The 20,922-nt window shown below is 38.1% G+C and overlaps 1 protein-coding gene across 1 annotated transcript; it reads left to right on the forward strand.

The window, feature by feature from the left end:
• Positions 1 to 3: 3 nt before the first annotated feature.
• On the forward strand, positions 4 to 1,537 carry LOC127428724 (cholesterol 25-hydroxylase-like protein 2). Its single transcript, XM_051677287.1, has one exon. The coding sequence runs from the start codon at positions 149 to 151 to the stop codon at positions 1,019 to 1,021; it is 873 nt and encodes a 290-aa protein (XP_051533247.1). The 5' UTR covers positions 4 to 148; the 3' UTR covers positions 1,022 to 1,537.
• The last annotated feature ends 19,385 nt before the right edge of the window (positions 1,538 to 20,922 follow it).

Genomic DNA, 20,922 nt, shown 5'->3' on the forward strand with positions numbered 1-20,922 from the left:
CATTTACAAAAACCCACATCCACCAAACCCACTCAGCCAATAGAGGGCAAAAACAAGAGAAACTCGCCACCGGCCACTGCCAGCATCCTCACCCCACTGAAGGTGTAACAGCAGCTGGCCATTGCATCAATAACACATAGCTGGCAGTATGCGCGTGGAGACATTGAGCGGCATGCTGGACGTTAGTAACGCAACCTGGGCTCTGTCCGAGCGCTCTGTGCTGCAGCCAATGTGGGATTATCTTCAGCAGAACCATGAGAGCAGCTTGCGCTCTCCGCTGTTTCCTGTCATCCTCTCCGTGTCGATGTACCTGGTGCTGGTGTTGTTCTACACTGTGTTGGATCTTCTGGCTCCCACCTGGCCCTCCATCCGCCGCTACCAGATCCATCAAGACCATACCGTCACCTGGTCCAATATCGGCAACACTTTGGCTCTCACCACATACAACCATCTGCTCTACATCTTCCCCGCCGCCGTGGCCCAGTGGCTTTGGCGACCGCCCGTGCCGTTGCCCCGTGAGGCGCCTACGCTCATCGCTTTCCTGCTGGGCATCGTGGGGTGCACGGTGGTGTTTGACTTCCAGTACTACTTGTGGCACCTTCTGCATCATCGTGTAGGCTGGCTGTATCGAACCTTTCATGCCCTCCACCACCAGTACCGCCAGCCTTTCAGCCTGGTTACGCAGTACCTGTCCGCCTGGGAGCTGTTCAGCGTTGGATTCTGGACCACGGTGGATCCCTTACTTCTCCAGTGCCACTGTCTCACCGCCTGGGCATTCATGCTTTTCAACATCTGGGTGTCCACGGAAGACCACTGCGGGTATGACTTCCCATGGGCCATGCACCGCCTGGTTCCCTTCGGCCTCTGGGGGGGAGCCCTGCGACACGACGCTCACCATCAGCAGCCAGGCACTAACTTTGCCCCTTTCTTTGCTCACTGGGACTGGTTGGGGGGCACCGCTACCATGCCTGCACCTATGAAGACAAAAACACGGAGAGAAAGGGACGAAAAGGAAGCCTGAGGCTCTATTTAACTCACTCTCTTTTCCCTTTCACACGCTCGCTCTGCCTCTTAATGATCCCTTTATAATCTCTCGCTTTCGTTCCATCTGTCCCGCCCTGTCTCGCACATTCCCCTTCGTTATCCATTTCATCTTTTCTAATTTCTCTATTTAATTTCTTCGGAAATACAAATCAAGTGTCTTACTAACAAACAAGTAGAGGAAAAGCTGAGCTGAACATTCAGAACGAAAGAGCCTCAGTCCTCTGATTTTGTTTGTTTGAATGTATAGTGTCTTTTCTTGCAAATTGAAATATATATTTTTCTAAAACCTCTCCTATTGTCCAATTTATTGAGGTTTTGTGGGATATCTCAGGTTAGTAGTTTTGGCCTTATTTGTAGACAAGTTGTCTGCAATGTCTTTATAAGAGATATATGTATTTTGTGTGTTCAAAATTGCTTGTACTCCTATGCTTGTATTTGTATTTTGACACTTTTCACTAAACTTGGGTCAATAAAATGCTCTGGTGTTTGTTAAGTGTTGAGTTTTGGAAAGTTCTCTGCAGAGTATAAACTGTGTTTATATGCATTTGGGGATTTTTTTAAACCTATATTAGTGTTGCACTTAATTCCACTGACAAAAAAGCACTGACCGTTATAATCGTTAGAGAAAAGGAGTGTATGAAGTAATATTGTGTGAACCCACAGGCGCATTGGCTAACATAGTTGGCTCATAGTGATAGCTAGAAATCTCTTAGACGGCACTCACAGAAGGTGCTGTTTGTGCAAATCAGAATATTTCACCTAAAAATAAAACTCACACCATGTTGTTCCCAACCTGTATGACTTTCTTTCCTCTGTGGAACAGAAAAGGAGATGTTAGGCAGAATGTTAGTCTCAGTAACCATTCACTTTTCATGTTATGTAAAAAAGATGAAAGGACTATAAAGACTAATAATAATAGTAATTGTGTAAAACATGCGAACATGCTTATAATAACAACACGGCCATTACGAAAACGTAAAAGTAATAGTTCACCCAATTTCTTTTTTTTTTTTTTTTGTCTTCTGTTAAACACAAAATGAGACGTAGACAGGATGTCCGAGCTGTTATTTTACATATAATGAAATTGGATGGTGATTTATACTACTAAGCTCAATAGAAGTAGTCAATATTTGACTAATGAGGCTATATTCCAATCCTTCCTTAATCATATGATCGCTTTGTGTACAAAAGAGATCAAAATGTAAGCGATTATTCACTGTTAATCTTCCCCTCCAACGGAACTCTCAAATCACATTAGCGCTTGGGTTCAATTGAAAAATGGTGCTTTTAGACATCTAAAAATGTTTCGCCTAAAAGACGTCATTGTCAGCAAACGCCATGTGGTTTCTTGCATGCCATGTGACACAGCAAGATTGAAAAATGCTACCGCAATTGAGATTTAAAAGTTACGGCAGAATGGAAGAATTACGCAATTAATATTCCGGCTTCAATACAAGATAAGCTCAAACAACAGCATTTTTGGCATAATGTTTTGGCATAATGTTGATAAGTTGGATATAACTTTACACAGAATAGGTTAGTAAGTGATTGTATCACACTGAAATCATGTTTACATGCTTATTGTTTACATCTTGTGGCTATATTTTTGTAACAGTGAGTATTTTAATGTTTACAGATTGGCCCCATTCACTTCCATTTTAAGTGCCTCACTGTAACATAGATTTTTGCTTTTTTTTTTTTAAGAAAAGGAGGGACGTGTCGAAATACATTTCTGTGGTAATCAGCATTAACTACAAATGCTGTCAATTGAGCTTAACTTGTATTGAACCTGGAATATTCCTTTAAACCATCTGTTCCTCATGCAAAACAGGTATGGCTTCAGAAGACTTGGAAAATAGCGGATAAGTCATATCAACTCCTGTTTAGAGCTCATTATATTATAAATCACCATCCATGTTACTTGTGTGGAAAACAGACGCTCAGACATTTTGCCTAAGCTCTATATCTGTGTTTCAGGGAAAACAGAAAACAGTACGGGTTGGAACAACATAATGACAACATTTTCAATTCTGAGTGAACCATTCCTTGAACAGGAAGAACAATATCTGTTTACAATTCAGTTTACGGATATCCAACCATCCTGAACATATGCCACAGCGTGCAGTGTTTGTTTTCTGCCATCGTTCAGTTCTATGCTATAGTTACTCGACAGTTTTACATAAGCGAAGCCCGCAGAGGAACTGGGATCTGAGATCAGACAACAGCCAAAGCGGAGAAGCAATGCTAATTAATCATCTTCTCTTTCAGCCTCCTACTGATCCCTCTGGCACATGGAGAATAGCTCTCCATGCTTTAAATTAAAGAGAGAGAGAGAGAGAGAGAGAGAGAGAGAGAAAGAGAGAGAGAGATTGTGCTTTTGGGTGCACAGATATTCAAATAAAGTTGGCCTTTTATTTAGGCACTGAATAAATACATATGATTTTGAATTTTTCCAGTACAATATCACCATGTAATGTCATATCTCACATGCAATACCTTTAAAAAATATATGGGGGAGTGATGTGCAAAAGCTACAGTATGTGCAAACTTTGGCTTTCTTGAAGGAGGCCATAGAAACAAAACAAGTATGAAAATCAGAGCATTGCAGTGTTTGTGCGAGTATTAAAGAGAGAGAAGCTGAGCAGTATCTGGCTCTCATCCAGTAGCTCTGTATCTCTGTAGACCTCAGACTGAGCTCTCTAAACAGTAAGTTGTTATCTGCAGCTCAACACAGGAAACCCTGGACCATTTCCCATCAGGCACTGTTGTGGATGCCTCCCCCTCTGGCACTGCAACAGAGTGGTCCTTTAGGAATGTGGAAACTGGGCGAATGTGGACTGTGTTTTAAACAAGTAGTAATGCAGGAGACATAAGATGAACGGGTTTTTGTGTTTACATCTGATCACATTTCAATGAAATATCACCTATGTGCTAGAATACATTCAAATACACATAATTAGAATGCATTATCATTGATGATAAGCATAATCATACATTTTCACCATCTATTTCTGTTGACAGTGAAAATACCTAGACATTTTCAGCTCATGGCGGTCTGAATATAAAATAATATACTGTATCTCGGAATAGTCAACACATACAGTACACCTGATCTGATAGGTTATGTGTAAGATAGAATACTAGCATGCTACTCATTCTATTTCTGCAGTGCTGTGTGTGGACATTATGCAAATTTTCTGTATAGACGACCTGGATGACCTACATCATTTGCAAAAATGTCCAGCATACAGCAGAACACAGAATACTGTATCCCACAATGTGCTCAACCTTCCATTTCCAGTGTAACTAATTAACTGGAAGTGATATCATGGTTTAAAACATTAACCATTGAATATTGCATACTGGTACATATACTATTTTAAAATAGTAGACACTTGGCAAATAGTAGTGCACTCAGCGATTCCTGAGAAACTCTTATGATATTCAAACTCAACTGCCAGAACAAACACACCCCTCCCTTCAGTGCTCCTTTGGAAGCTCCACCCCCCAAATTCATGCACGCGAGATGGTTTTACGCACACCAGCTCCAGTGTAGCATCTCATAGGCCGAAGAATAGATAATTTTCACACTCGGAGGCCCCTGGAAATTCCTCAAAAGCCATAAACTAAGAGACTGACAAAATGGCTCCTTAAAGTGTGGCATGACCCAGCTAAATGAGATAAGGATGACCATCTGTGTAACTAAATCATTTTGAGAAACAAGGACAGATCTGTCCGAACACACACTTGGCAAACCCCCACCACTTCAAGGGCAGAGGTTATGGGCGATAAAAGACACAGAGCTAAGGCAGGTTTCCTTGTAAAGTCCCTAGTGTTTGCACAATTCTAATAATAGGACATCTTATCTTAATCCAGGAACATTTCACACAAAGTCACAGTACATTGCTGAGTTAACCCTATAAAATGTACAGAATTCATTTGGATCCAAAATGTACACAATACCTAGCCTTGCTAGATAATTCTGAAAATCACTTTCATAACTGACAAATTAATGATTATAGCCTGACGTACCTTTTAAAATATGTGTAGTGATTTGTAATCACTTATAATTTGAATCAAATCGATGATTATAATCTTTAATCTTGTGTTATTCATGTCATTTTTACTAAGAATGGTAACTATTCAGGATAAAACACCTCATGTTTACTATCATTGAAATTCTTTCTGCATTTCAGGAATGTTTATGTTAATTAATTTTTGATATATTCATTTGTATCTAAGATATAAAAGTTCATGATTAAACATGTACTATTTTGAGCGGGAATTTTAAGAATACTTAACACAAAGGATTGTGAATCAACTTTGAAAAGGACAGACAAGTTGACCATGTGACTCTGAAAAGCCACCTCTGATTGGCTTAGAGCCTCTTTGGGGTGCGGCCGGTCTACACTCAAGACTGGTACCAAGGAAGAAGTTTTTGGTCCTCTGCAGCTCTGCATCCTCCATGCTCTTGCACTCGTGGTTTGCAGCCTCTGTGCCATGTAGAGTCCAAGGAAGCTCAGGACACGAAGTCCTGAGGAAGTCTCTCACTCTCTGCTCTTTGGTTCACACACATGACGGGAGTCACGAGTCTTCCTTGCGGAAGGCCTCGCTTCAAAGCCCCACCTCATCATCCATCGACACAACAGACAACAGACATCCACGATCTAACAGAGGTCCAAGACATCGACGGAATGAACTTTCTACAAGAGCCAAAGAACAAGCAACGCAAGGAAACGCAACGACACGCAAGTACAACTCCAGACTTTTGCTGAAAGTGCTGGTGTATTATTTAAATACACTATATGGCCAAAAGTTTGTGGACACCCCCTTCTAATTAACGAATTTGGTTACTCCATTAAATCCAGTAAAGAAAAATCTTAATGTTTCTTTATGTAATGGCTTGGGCTTTGTATGCTTCCAAATTTGTGGCAACTGTTTGGAGAACTGTTTTTCTGTTCCAGCATGACAATGCCCCGGTGAACAAAGTGAGGTACTGTGTTTGGTACTGAAGAAATTGACTTGCCTGCACAAAGCCCAGACATGAACCCCACTGATCACTTTTGGGGTGAACTGGAACAGCAACTGTAAGTCAGGCCCCATCGACCAACATCAGTTCCTGACCTCACTGATAGCCTTGTGTCTGAATGAGAGCAAATCCCTGCAGCCATGTTACTACATACAGTATAGTGGAAAGCCTTCCCAAAAGAGTGGAAGCTGTTATTACAGCAAAGGGGGAAATTGATGCCTAAGGTTTTGAAATCAAATGTTCATCAAAAACATATGGTGTCCACAAACTTTTGGCCATATTGTGTACTTTGGGTAATCCGATTGCAATCAATTTAGACTTAAAGAAGGATAAATGGTTCTTAAGGCATCCATAAAGTTCATTTTCTCTATATTGATCATTTCTTTCACATTCTGTCACTTTACTCACCAACCTGTTTCCTGTTTGTATGTGTTAGATTAGTTTTTATGTTTATATTAGCAATAAGGTCTCGTTTGTATTCAAATATACTTGGACTGTGGTATATTGTGATAAATAATCTCGTCACTTGATTTTAAAAGATCTTGCTTCAAAGCTCATACCAAAAATATTTGTGTGATATTATTTTCAATAAGCCATGAGAATAATATTACTCCAGTGAGTGAATTAATTGTAATTCCCTTATTAAAGCTAATTCCTTACAATAGAAATTGTGAGCGGAGACAATGAGTATTACGATTTTAATGGTGGAACATTTTATTCAGACAAATAATCTAATTATTTGTCATTTATCTTTCTTATAATGGTTGTTGAATGCAACTAATTCCATTATACATTTCCCTACATAACAATGATGTAGAAATTGGACAGTTTAATTTAATTCCTAATACACATACTGTTCCTATACCAGACATTCACAATTCTCCTGCTACTAAATCTAACATACATTTACATATTTGGCAGATGCTTTTATACAAAGTGACTTATAGTGCCCTTATTACAGGGACAATCCCCCTGGAGCAACCTAGAGTTAAGTGCCTTATTCAAGGATACAATGTTGGTGGCTGTGGGGATTGAACCAACAACCTTCTGGTTACTAGTTTGGTGCTTTAGTCCACTACGCCACCACATCACAACAACAGCATATATGGGTTCTGTGAAACATGGCAAAATTTATGTTACCCACCTATCCAGAAGAAAAAGAGCAACTTCTTTATAATAATTATAATAATTATAATTTTTTAATTTATCACACATTATACATTTGCACATATACAGTGAAATTCTTCTGTATCCGACTTCAAGCCTTTTACCTCTTGGAGGTCTCTCCATCGCTGAAAAGCCTTGCCGATGTTGATGCGGCTCCTAGCCCTCGACTTATCATAATCCTTCTTTTTTAGTTTATATTCGTCTGACCTTTTTCTCTTGGTCTGTTTCCCAGCCATTTGTCCTCCTTGGAGTTTAGAAAGTTCGCATCAACCAGATTTGCCATTGCTCTTCTTCTAAATTTCCCTCTGGCTCTGCCCCCATCCTGTGCATGCACAAGAACCACCCCCTGTTGCTGACTGGCTGGAGTACTGTTGTGCGGATCGGTCTGTTCCACTTTGTTTTTGTCCCATTTACAGAGCCAGGGTTGTGTACAAATACTAGATTTTTTTTCAGCCCACCCACAGAACGGACAGCTAGCAGACTGTGAGGAGATATTTGCAGAATTTGACAAAAAAAAAAATTATTGGATTAGAACTACTGAGTGCACCTTTAAAGCCATGCGGAAGAAATTTTAGGTGCTGCAGTTCTGGATCTAAGCAGCGCTGTGTTCAACATTCATTAATCACAACGTGACGAACTGAAACAATTGAATAAACCTTTTTCACACTGGGGGTTTTTGAACGCAGAAGTAAATGATTGCAGGGTAAACTTCGACAGTGGTAAATGGGAGACAACAGCAAATATTATTTTCACTTACCCATTTGCTCCAAGAGCAAAAGAAAAAAAAAACCCACTATTACATTTGAATGACTTTCCAGAAGAAGGAAAAAATAAGAGAGGGTGGACTGCATCTGTAATCAAAACCTCCTCGCAGCTGTGGTAATTCGTTTTTAAAACTAATTCCAGGATAATATAACACAAAGCAACACAAAGCAGGAAAAAAATTATCATATAAAAAAAGTTTGCTAGATTTTCACTGCTAAATAAGTCGGAAACGCACCATCACAGTCTGTGAAAAAGATCTATTTCACCTTATTCAGCCCCACCCCTTTTCAACGCTCCGCTCTTCTGAATTTTGTCATCTAACTTCCTGTTTGTATTGAAGCTACTGAGACGAGCCGATTAAAATTAATTACGTGTGAGAGCACAAAGTATTTTTCACCAAGTGTTTATGGTGTGAGTCTACATCACCCCTTTACTACGTGAAAATGCTCGTGAGGTTTTTTTTTTCAGTCGCTCTAAATTTTTTCCAACAGCCACAGAGGTGGAGTGGTGGCGACATAGTGGACTAAAGCACTGAACTGGTAAGCAGAAGGTTGTTAGTTCAATCCTCACAGCCACTGCCATTGTGTCCTTGAGCAAGGCACTTAACGCCAGGTTGCTCCAGGGGAATTGTCCCTGTAATAAGTGCACTGAAAGTTGCTTTCGATAAAAGCATCTGCCAAATGCATAAATGTAAATTGGTAACTGGGAGATCACATTCAGACAGCTATGACACACTGCACTTTTTCATAATAAAAGTTTTTAATTGTGATAAGTGTAATTCTGCTTAATTCTTTAGGGTTTCAACTTGTTAATTTGTGTTAAAATGTCTTAGTTGACATGAAATTTCAGGACAGCTTGTATTATTTTACATGCAAGTTCATTACATAAACGAAATTACATTTACTTTTTAAAATTAATTTTTCACCCCACATTTTTAAGAGGCTTAAATGTGATTAAAATAGTTGTAAACACAATATAATATAAAACATTAGAAGGTCAGAGGTGTCGTACAGAGATATTTTCAATGACTTTGTGTTGTCTCTAGGAGCTTCATGAGCACAGAGGCACATCAGTATGTCCACAGCGTGAAGGTAGGATCTTCTGTATTTATGAATGAAGTATTTTTGTTTTAAAATCTTCCTGCTCTGCTTCCAATTGTTATGACATCCTCTGAACACTTTAAAATACTTATGATAACTTTTGGCAACTCTATATCCTGTAAATCCACTTTGCTAGCTAATTACACTTTAAAATCAACACCACAAATATCTATATAGAATTGCTAGAACAGAAGATCAAAGACAAAATTTTCAAGATGGCTGTGTGCTAGTTTCTCTGGCTCATATGGTGAATTGGACCGTATTTACTGTAGCACCATCTTCAATTTTTGATGGGAATGACAACGAGGGTGTAAGGCAGGGCTATTCAACTTCATAGACAAGTCGGCCAGATGGGAAAAAAAATCTTCAGGACAGAATATTTTGTTAACGAAAAGCTTCAGATATTGTGTTATAGTGGGCCTACAATAGATCTTTCTCACAGACTTTGATGACGCGTTTCCACCTTATTTGGTAGCTTAAATCTCGCAATTTTTTCAATATTTTTTTAAAAATATTGAGTGTAAATTTATAACATTATGCTTCGTGTGATAATACCCTGGAATTAGTTTTAAAAAACGAATTACCACAGCCGTGAGGGGGTTTCTACTGCAGCTGCTGAGAGAGTTACAGTAAATGTGGCATCTTCTCCCATTTACTGTCTTAATTCACCACTCTCTATTTTTTTCCTCTTCTGGAAAGTCATTCAAACGTAAGAGTGGATTTTTTTCTTTTAGTCTTGGAACAAATGGGTAAGTGAAAATAATATTTGCTGCGGTCTCTCATTCACCGATGTCGAAGTTTACCCTGCAAATCTTTACTTCCGCGTTCCAAAACCCTGTGTGTGATGAAGGTCTATTTATGTTCACTATATCAATAAAACATCAAGAGAAAAAAATTCCAGCTGGGGGAAAAAATCAACTAAAAACTGTTTTAAAATTGGTCCATAACTGAGAAAGTAAATAAGACTGATACTACAAATTGTATTGAACAATAACAGCGTTATAGATGCAATGATTTAAACTTTTGACTTTTCTAATCAAATGTTTTCTTGACCAAATGAATGAGCAGAACTTTCCTGTTTCTCCTCACACTTGTCAGTCGTTCATGTTAATGCAGTTAATCTTCCCATTTCATCAAAATTATGGATTATGATTATTTGTTGCGCAACCTCTGAAAGCATTTAAAAGCCTGGCGCTCCTGTACGAGACACTGTAAAAACATCGAGAACTGGCACGACTTCCATCCAGCGCAAGTTTACATAGGAAAACAATTGAAAAACAGCGCGATCAGACACAAAGCGCGTTCGGTGTGAACAGCCCCTAAGACAACGGACAACCTCAAGCAGGCTACTGAAATAACTGGCCAGATTTGTCCCACGGGCCGCAAGTTGAATAGGCCTCGTGTAAGGAATTGACTTACAGTATCTTCAATGAGTTGTACTGTTGTTTAAAGTGTTTTGGCTCGCTTTGCTGACGAAACATTGAAAAAAAATCTTTCCAATTAATTTCAGTTGACAAATAACTCCAGAAAACATGAGATCTAGGACCTGTATACAGCTTTACACAGTGAATTTTATTGAAGATACTGTCCATCACTCACAGCCTCATTTTTAATTGTGTCAAAAATAAAATATGGTTCTATTGTGAATGGAATGTCTAGGGGTGGGGTATATGACCAAAATCTTATATCACAATATAAATAATTTTGGTCATATAGCCCACCCCTAGACATTCCATTCACAGTAGCAACATATTTTATTTTTGACACAATTGAAAATGAGGCTGTGAGTGATGGACACTATCTTCAATAAAATCCACTGTGTAAAGCTGTGACATATATATATGTCACATTATAGTACTATTTTTCTGGAAAATCAACTAAAGTTGGTTTACATACAGTATTAAATAACCATATTGTGATGTATTTTTTCGGATTATCCAGTCAGTGAATTAAATACTTTCTAAATTAAAACTATTTTCTCTTTTATAATTTTCCTCTTTATATGGAACTTAACAAACATAGTCAAAGTAAACAAAAATAATAAAATAAAATAAAAAATGACCAAACTTACCAAAATGCTAAATATCACATTAGGCCACATTTCAGTCTGATATGTTGTTGACCAGCATTATTATTATTATAAACTTTCCTTAAGAAACTCAACATTTTCTCAAAGCAATGCAACAAAGAAAATAATACTTAAGTAAAAAAAAAAAAAAAAAACATCACAATGCAAATAAACATCTACAGACTATTAATGTTTTAAGTCCTCTCTATAGAAAATACAGTATATGAATATCTGAAGGCAAACACGGCCAGTTAGTTCATATCTAACATCATTCGAACCAAATTTTAGTAAGGCGATGATGTGTAGTTTAAAAACCCTTTATCTTGGTGCATTACACCGTGTTGTAGCTGTTTCCTCATCAGCGGTACTTAGAATGTTGTGCTGTCTAGCAGTTTGAGATGTTTGACTTCCTCCATAGTGCTTTAAAAGTAAAAAACTCTGTTGATTTCAAATGGGTCCCGTAAATGTTGTGGTCTGCACTGCGATATCAAGAGAAGCCGAATTGAGTAGCGCAAGTGACCCTGCTCTGCAATCTCCTGTCTCTGGAACACAAATATGCTCCAGAAATAGTGCGTGTGACACTGATGCACGTCAGATGAGAAGCATGTTATGAAGCGCCGAACACCAGATGAATGTCATTGAATTTGCTGAATTTCATTGAAATTTTCATTACCAGAAAATCCTGTTCATATCTCTTCAAATCTCTCACGCCCTGCCCACTCATAATATCACCCAGCCTTAAGGTCTATTGATTTCTTGAGAAAAATAGTACATAATGTATGTAGGCATTCTATCTTAGTTTTTTTTAACCTCATTAAAGGCCAGTTGTTCCACTTTGTACATATGTAAACAAATATAAGCAAATTTGTGATGTTGACCATGTATCCTTTGTACAAAAGGTCAGATTTCTTTGCTTCCATTAAAGCACACAAGATTCTCAACATTAGAGAACATTCTCAAATCATACTTTGAAAACATGGATCATCAGGTTTTGCGCTGACTTGTAGAGTCCATGCCAGCTTCGATGTATGTCATTTAAACAAAAGGGGGAATATACCAAATACTAAGAAATTCATGATAATTTATCAACTTTTCACTCAAATTGTTATATGCTCATAATATAATTTGTAATATTTTTTTTTTATCATTAAATTCAAAAAGAATTCCAAATACAGGTGCATCTCAATAAATTAGAATGTCGTGGAAAAGTTCATTTATTTCAGTAATTCAACTCAAATTGTGAAACTCGTGTATTAAATAAATTCAATGCACACAGACTGAAGTAGTTTAAGTCTTTGGTTCTTTTAGTTGTGATGATTTTGGCTCACATTTAACAAAAACCCACCAATTCACTATCTCAAAAAATTAGAATACATCATAAGACCAATAAAAAAAAACATTTTTAGTGAATTGTTGGCCTTCTGGAAAGTATGTTCATTTACTGTATATGTACTCAATACTTGGTAGGGGCTCCTTTTGCTTTAATTACTGCCTCAATTTGGCGTGGCATGGAGGTGATCAGTTTGTGGCACTGCTGAGGTGGTATGGAAGCCCAGGTTTCTTTGACAGTGGCTTTCAGCTCATCTGCATTTTTTGGTCTCTTGTTTCTCATTTTCCTCTTGACAATACCCCATAGATTCTCTATGGGGTTCAGGTCTGGTGAGTTTGCTGGCCAGTCAAGCACACCAACACCATGGACATTTAACCAACTTTTGGTGCTTTTGGCAGTGTGGGCAGGTGCCAAATCCTGCTGGAAAATGAAATCAGCATCTTTAAAAAGCTGGTCAGCAGAAGGAAGCATGAAGTGCTCCAAAATTTCTTGGTAAACGGATGCAGTGACTTTGGTTTTCAAAAAACAAAATGGACCAACACCAGCAGATGACATTGCACCCCAAATCATCACAGGCTGTGGAAACTTAACACTGGACTTCAAGCAACTTGGGCTATGAGCTTCTCCACCCTTCCTCCAGACTCTAGGACCTTGGTTTCCAATGAAATACAAAACTTGCTCTCATCTGAAAAGAGGACTTTGGACCACTGGGCAACAGTCCAGTTCTTCTCCTTAGCCCAGGTAAGACGCCTCTGACGTTGTCTGTGGTTCAGGAGTGGCTTAACAAGAGGAATACGACAACTGTAGCCAAATTCCTTGACACGTCTGTGTGTGGTGGCTCTTGATGTCTTGACCCCAGCCTCAGTCCATTCCTTGTGAAGTTCACCCAAATTCTTGAATCGATTTTGCTTGACAATCCTCATAAGGCTGCGGTTCTCTCGGTTGGTTGTGCATCTTTTTCTTCCACACTGTTTCCTTCCACTCAACTTTCTGTTAACATGCTTGGATACAGCACTCTGTGAACAGCCAGCTTCTTTGGCAATGAATGTTTGTGGCTTACCCTCCTTGTGAAGGGTGTCAGTGATTGTCTTCTGGACAACTGTCAGATCAGCAGTCTTCCCCATGATTGTGTAGCCTAGTGAACCAAACTGAGAGACCATTTTGAAGGCTCAGGAAAACTTTGCAGGTGTTTTGAGTTGATTAGCTGATTGGCATGTCACCATATTCTAATTTTTTGAGATAGTGAATTGGTGGGTTTTTGTTAAATGTGAGCCAAAATCATCACAATTAAAAGAACCAAAGACTTAAACTACTTCAGTCTGTGTGCATTGAATTTATTTAATACACGAGTTTCACAATTTGAGTTGAATTACTGAAATAAATGAACTTTTCCACGACATTCTAATTTATTGAGATGCACCTGTAGAAGCATTCTTCTAAAAATCAGTCTGTCTCTTGGACTCTACTGTAAACATCACTGTAACTGTCAGTTCAGCAGGATGAAGGTGGCAGAGCTAACAAAAAATGACCATTAATAACATGGTACTGCCATGGCTTTTTGCAAATATACCAGGTAGTATCATGGTATTCTGTAAAGAAACTTGGAATAGCCTACCATGTGATCTGATAACATCACTATATCATGTTACCTCCACAGTACTGATCGGGCCATCAACAACACATACAGACATCAACATGTTCAGTCTGACCAGTTTCTGTGTTTATACTAAACACAAACAAACACATTCACAGACTGATCCTATTTTTTTTTTAATATACCGTATAGGCCAACAGACATTTTTCAAAGACTCCAGACCCCCAAAGCACACAGACAGACACAGCAGTGAACAATACATGAGTGTGTGTTGAGAAGAGATCCAGAATGTTAAACTGCAGGTGGTGGCTCAGTCCAGTGAGCACACAGACAAAACAAGTGACTTTGAGGCCCTGTGTATTTTGTTTCCATCAAACATTTTTCATGCATGACCCCAAAACCACATCCAGTGCTCAAAAGTTTACATACTCCTTTTCTAATAAGTTTACATAATCCTTGCAGTATCTATAAAATGTTTAGTTTTTAAAAAAGTATTTATTTTGCTTTGAATTTAGTACTGCCCTAAAGAAGCTGAATAACATCAATTTAAGTAGATTCCACAAGAACTGGACACCTGTCCAGAGTGTTTCCCTGCCTTCGGCCCGAGACAGCTGGGATAGGCTCCAGCACTACCATGACCCTACATAGGACAAGCAGCTATAGAAGATGGATGGATGGATATTCCACAAGATATAATAATGCATGGGGGATGTTTTTTTTGTGTGTGTATAGAATATATGTAAATAGAAGTTTGGTGAATTGCTTAATCAGGGCAGTACTGTAAGGCTAGGTGCCAAGAGAACTGTAACCCAGCACATGCCCACATGGAACAATGAAAGACTTCTGGGGAAAACAACACCCAAACTCTCAAACAAGCAGGATCGCCACCTGAGAAAACAAAGGCATCACTGTGTGAAAAACCCAGCTTACCCCCACAAACTCCAGCTGTTCTCTCTCCCCTTTGTCTCCCCCACAAGGTCTACACACACACACACACACACACACACAAAAGATGTATATGTGAAAATGTAACAAACAAATACCATGAAAACAAAGAATGCAACTGTATGTGTTTGATATCATTTAAGAGGTCTCTGTGTGAATGGTATAATGGTCTTTTTCCCATGTTGATAAAAATAATGGTGACAAAGTTATAAGGTCTTTGCCAAATACTACATAATTCTGGAGGTCTATCCCCCTCCTTGACCTACAATTTAAATGATCTCCTGTATGTTAATAAGATTAAAACCCAGGAAGCCAAGAAACCATTCACCCCCAAATTCTCATTGTTCAAAGGATAATACCATTTGGTACACAATGTTTATTCTCTCTGGGTATTTAAGGCAAGTTGGCATGAAGCTCGGGGAGTCTGTAGTCAGATATCCCACACAATTGCTGTGTGTAGATTTCTCTACCAGGAATCTATAGTCAGATATCCCATGCTTATCGCTGCATGTCACTTTCTATTGCCAGGTATGTTACTTTGACCTGTCTTTTATTTTTAGAAATGTTTGTTTATTCTGATCATGTGTGAAATTGGCTTTGATTGATTTTGTAACTTATGTTTTAAATCCCACCTGGCAAATAAATAGTTATCATTTGATTTATTCTGAATTCTTCCGAAATCATTTGTGACCGGTAGATTGTGTTAAGATACTGTTTGTTACCACAAGTATGAGACCAGGATAAGACCATTACTGAAGCTTAATGATAGAAGACTTCAGTCACTGCTTATCATCCATCATAGCAAGTTGTGTGTACGTGTCTAAGCGATGGTATCATCTGATTATGAAAGAAGCTTGATCAGATGATATTTAGATTACCCTACAACCTCTGACTATGAACTGAGCTGGCTATCTTGTGACATGAGATCCTCATAATTGAAATAACGGCTGGCGTGAGACTCTAAGCGAAATTCAAATATTGATCGAAAGGACAAATGAAAATTAAGATGATTCAGAGTAATCAATAACTTAAAAGATCAAATTAAAAGAATGATCAGAAACTAATTAGAGCTGTAATCTAAGTTAGAGGTCAATTTAAATTGGAGTCAGATTAATATAAAAACTGGAGTCAGATAAAATTAATAACAGAGTCAATTTATAGAGTGCAAATTAACGATAATTGCTTTACTTCAGCGCTCAGAAAAGACAGAACAACGCAGAGACCTTCAAGGGGCCATTCTATTGGAATCCGACATCGGAAAACAAATAGTTTGGTTTTTTACCCCTTTTACAGTACTAAATCAATTTAAACCAATGTAATTTTAGGATCGTTCTTTGTGCAATTTCATGTCCCAGAGGTTGATTTTTATTAAAATGAACAGATTTGAACTTTTTACTTTTTGTTCAATGAATGACTAATTAAACTGACTTAGAAAATTTTACCAGGCCTTCATGCTTTTATTTTTTTTGTTAAAATTTTTTTTTAACTTTTTAAATGCCTTTTACGTATAGATTTTGTCCCAGACCGAGACTTATTTTAAACTATGAAATACATCATAAAATACACATTATTACATGTAAACAAAGAGTGAAATAAACATAAATCATTTTAATATTTATTGTGTGAAAATGATTTGTTTTAAAAAATTACCCATGTCCCACAGTTGTCATTTCCACCACACAAAACATTTCTGTCCCTAATAAAAGTTAGTGTACTTTTTAATCAATTCAGCAAAAGTGTCTGCGATGAGCATGCTCGAGATGAAAAAGAGATATTTTAAGAAAACAAAAGAAAATTCAATGTAAATATCATCAGAATATTTTAAGGGGTGTCATTTCCAATCAAGCTGCAATTTTGCCAAATTACGTAAAAGGTGTAAAAATATTATTTAATTGTGTATATTTAGGATACATACATTTTTACTATGAAATTAGCCTAAGCCATTTTATAAAAATAAATAAATAAATCAAAAATTAAATATGTAATTTCCATAACGGAAATCTTTTAAACTCAATAAAAAATTTGAGATATTCTGGAAATGACAGTGTGGAAGGAATTTTCATGACTAATAATAATAATAATAATAAATCAGAAAAAAATGACAAAAATAAAAATGTAATCTCCTGTGATGCATGTACAGTACATACACTTTTGGACATTGTTAGTAGAAACAAAAATAGGAAGAGTGTGAAATAAGTTTTAATAAGACTTTTCTCTCTAGAGTTTTACTTTTCACACACACACACACACACACACACACACACACACACACACACACACACACACACACACACACACACATACATACATACCTGGAAAAGGTAAAGCTGAATAACAGGTTGCCAGACAGAGAGGGAGGATGGATTGCAGAGACAAAGAAAGATAGGGGGGGAGGGAGACAGAAAGAGAAGTAATGTCTTCTGTGCTGTCAGAGTTAAGCAATAAGAAATGTGTTCTCTTTAAATACTGCTGGTCTCTCATAAACATCAAAGTCCAAGTCCACAATCTTTATCTTTTTAAAGGTTAGCTGTCTGCTTATTACCTTGAAACAAACACAGTTAAATAGGAAAACCTAAAAGGACACAAAAGAATCATTAGTTGTGCTTGCTTAGGCAAGTGTCATTATTACTATTGTTCAGGGTTAGAGGTTTTTTAAAATTATTTTAAGTATTGAATCGAATGGGGCATGAATTATCCCACACCATTTGTTTCCACGGACCTGAATAATATATAAAAGCACGCAGCTTGTTGAGGAGAGGTGTGCTATTACTTTTCTAAGTCATTGGACTTACAATGTTTGCCTGGTGGACAATAAAATGGGCCATATCTAGGAACCAGAATATCAGAAAGACTTGCGGTGGGATCTTTTGACTTGGGTCAGTAATTAACCACCTGGCAACCACCCTGGAAATCCTAGCAAATGCATAGCAATGCAACCGCTCACAATACCTGAACAATCACTCACCCAAACTTGTTGTGACACATTTTGCTTGGCCCATTGACAAGAACCACTCATATATTCTTCTTCTAAAAAAAAAATAAAAAAAAAGCTCTGGCTAACGTTAAATTCTGAAACAATTGCATAATGTACATGCCACAAAGTTCATCTTTTAATGTTTCACCACACAATTTTTGGGAAAAAACACTTACCAGATGTTTCTAAAGCAGTGTATGGGACTGGCTCTAAAAATTTGCAATATATGCAAACCACTAAGAGATTTTAATTCTGCATCCTTCAGTCACACATCTATGATCAAACATCATACACATGTCTTATAATTATGCCAGTGAATCTGGTGAGAAACTGTTTTCAACCTAAATGCCATCAGCAAGACCAGTGCAGTATCCATAGCAACTTCAAAAAGAGAGGAAGAACACATCTTGAAATGGTCAAGAAACTGTGATGCCAAGAATCTGTGTGAAAATGGATCATCAGAAAGAGACAGACAGTGTGAGAAAAAGAATGAGAGAGAGAGAGAGAGAGAGAGAGAGAGAAAGAAAGAGAAAGAGAGAGAGAGAGAGAGAGAGAGAGAGAGAAAGAAAGAGAGAGAGAGAGAGAGAGAGAGAGAGAGAGAGAGAGAGAGATAGCTTGTGTGAGTATCTTTTTAAAGACTGTGGTTGTGCGAGGCCCTCCCTGGAGGCTACACATTTCTGACCCCACACAATAGGGTCACTTGATCACCTGAGACAGAGGTAAATTTAAAATAACGGAGAAGAGCTGAGACCGGTAAATGAGCACTTTCAGATGTTATCTGAGGAGCTGACTGAAGCCCACTCATGGGCTTTTACTCATCGATGCATTTAATTTTTCACAATTAAAATAATTTAGTGGCTTAGCTTCCGAAGACAAGCTGCAAGCATTACTAATAAATTCAAAATAAATTCCCAGAAATAAAAAATAAAAATTTATATTTAATTTTTTTATTTGCAACATCTGATCTTTATATTCTGTTATAGTCCTAGTTATACATTTTATGGTATAAATATGACTTAATGTTGTTTTAATTCTTAGGGTAAAAGGTAATAGACTTTCAATCTTGAGAATTTGTATTAACCTATCAAATAAATTGAATTTGTGTTTTAAATTTATATATATATATATATATATATATAATTTAAAATAAATGTTAAAAATGCCCCTGAGTATCAAATCAAGGGTTAAATATATATTCCCTTTAATAGTTCACCCCAAAATGAAAATTCTCCCATTTATTCACTTTCATGCCATCCCAGATGTGTATGACTTTCTGTCTTCTGGAGAACACAAATTAAGATTTTTAGAAGAATATCTCATCTCTGTAGGTCCATACAATGCAAGTAAATGGTGATCAGCACTTTAAAGCTCCAAAAAGCACAGACAGTTGTAGTAAAAGTAATCCATACTACTCCAGTGGTTTAAACAACCAAAACATTTCTGACCCATCGAGGCATGGACTCCACAAGACCTCTGAAGGTGTCCTGTGGTATATGGCACCAAGACGTTAGCAGCAAATCCTTTAAGTCCTGAAAGTTGTGAGGTGGGGCCTCCATGGATCAGACTTGTTGGTCCAGCACATCCCATGGATGCTCAATCGGATTGAGATCTGGGGAATTTTGAGGCCAAGTCAACACCTTGAACTCTTTGTCATGTTCCTCAAACCATTTCTGAATTTTGCAGTGTGGCAGGGCACATTATCCTGCCATCAGGGAATACCGTTGCCATGAAGGGGTGTACATGGTCTGCAACAATCTTTAAGTAGGTAGTACGTGCCAAAGTAACATTTACATGAATGCCAGGACCTAAGATTTCCCAGCAGAACATTGCCCAGAGCATCACACTGCCTCCGCCGGCTTGCCTTCTTCCCATGGTGCATCCTGCTGCCATCTCTCCCCCAGGTAAACGACGCACATGCACCCGGCCATCCACATGATCTAAAAGAAAACATGATTCATCAGATCAGGCCACCTTCTTCCATTGCTCCATGGTCCAGTTCTGACACTCACGTGCCCATTGTAGGTGCTTTCTGCGGTGGACAGGGTTCAGCATGGGCACTCTGACTGGTCTGTGGCTAAGCAGCCCCATGCATACGCAGCAAGCTGGGGTGCACTGTGCATCCTGACACCTTTCTATCATGGACAACATTACGTTTTTCAGCAATTTGAGCTACAGTAGCTCTTCTTTAGGACCGGACCAGACGGGCTAGCCTTCGCTCCCCATGCGCATAAGTGAGCCTTGGGCGCCCATGATCCTGTTCACCGGTTGTCCTTCCTTGGAGCACTTTTGGTAAGTACTAACCACTGCATACTGGGAACACCCTACAAGACCTGCCGTTTTGGAGATGCTCTGACCCAGTCGTCTATCCATCACAATTTGGCCCTTTTCAAAGTCGCTCAGATCCTTACACTTGTCCATTTCTCCTGCTTGCAACACATGAAATTCAAGAACTGACTGTTCGCTGCCTAATATATCCCACCCCTTGACATGTGTCATTGTAATGAGATAATAAATGTTATTCACTTCACCTACCAGTGGTTTTAATCTTGTGGCTGATCAGTGTATGTCTTCTGATGCGATGAAATCACTTTGGGCGAGAAACAGATCAAAATTTCAACCATTTTTTTTACTATAAATCTCCACTTTCACTTTCAGAATGCAAAAGTGAAAGTGAAGATTTATAATTAAAAAAAGGCTTAAATATTAAACGGTTTCTCACCCACACCTATTATATCACTTCTGAAAACAGATTTAACCACCGGAGTCATATGGATTACTTTCATGCTGCCTATTTGTGATTTTTGGAGCTTGAAAGGTCTGGTCACCATTCACTTGCATTTTATGGACCTACAGACCTAAAAATCTTCATTTGTGTTCTGTAGAAGAAATAAAGTCATACACATCTG

The sequence above is a fragment of the Myxocyprinus asiaticus genome, chromosome 38 (assembly GCF_019703515.2).
Source record: "Myxocyprinus asiaticus isolate MX2 ecotype Aquarium Trade chromosome 38, UBuf_Myxa_2, whole genome shotgun sequence".
In the NCBI taxonomy this organism is placed as follows: Eukaryota; Metazoa; Chordata; class Actinopteri; order Cypriniformes; family Catostomidae; genus Myxocyprinus; species Myxocyprinus asiaticus.

Excerpts from the sequence above, each read along its gene's own strand:
- LOC127428724 (XM_051677287.1), top strand. The coding sequence starts at position 149 with ATGCGCGTGGAGACATTGAGCGGCATGCTGGACGTTAGTAACGCAACC.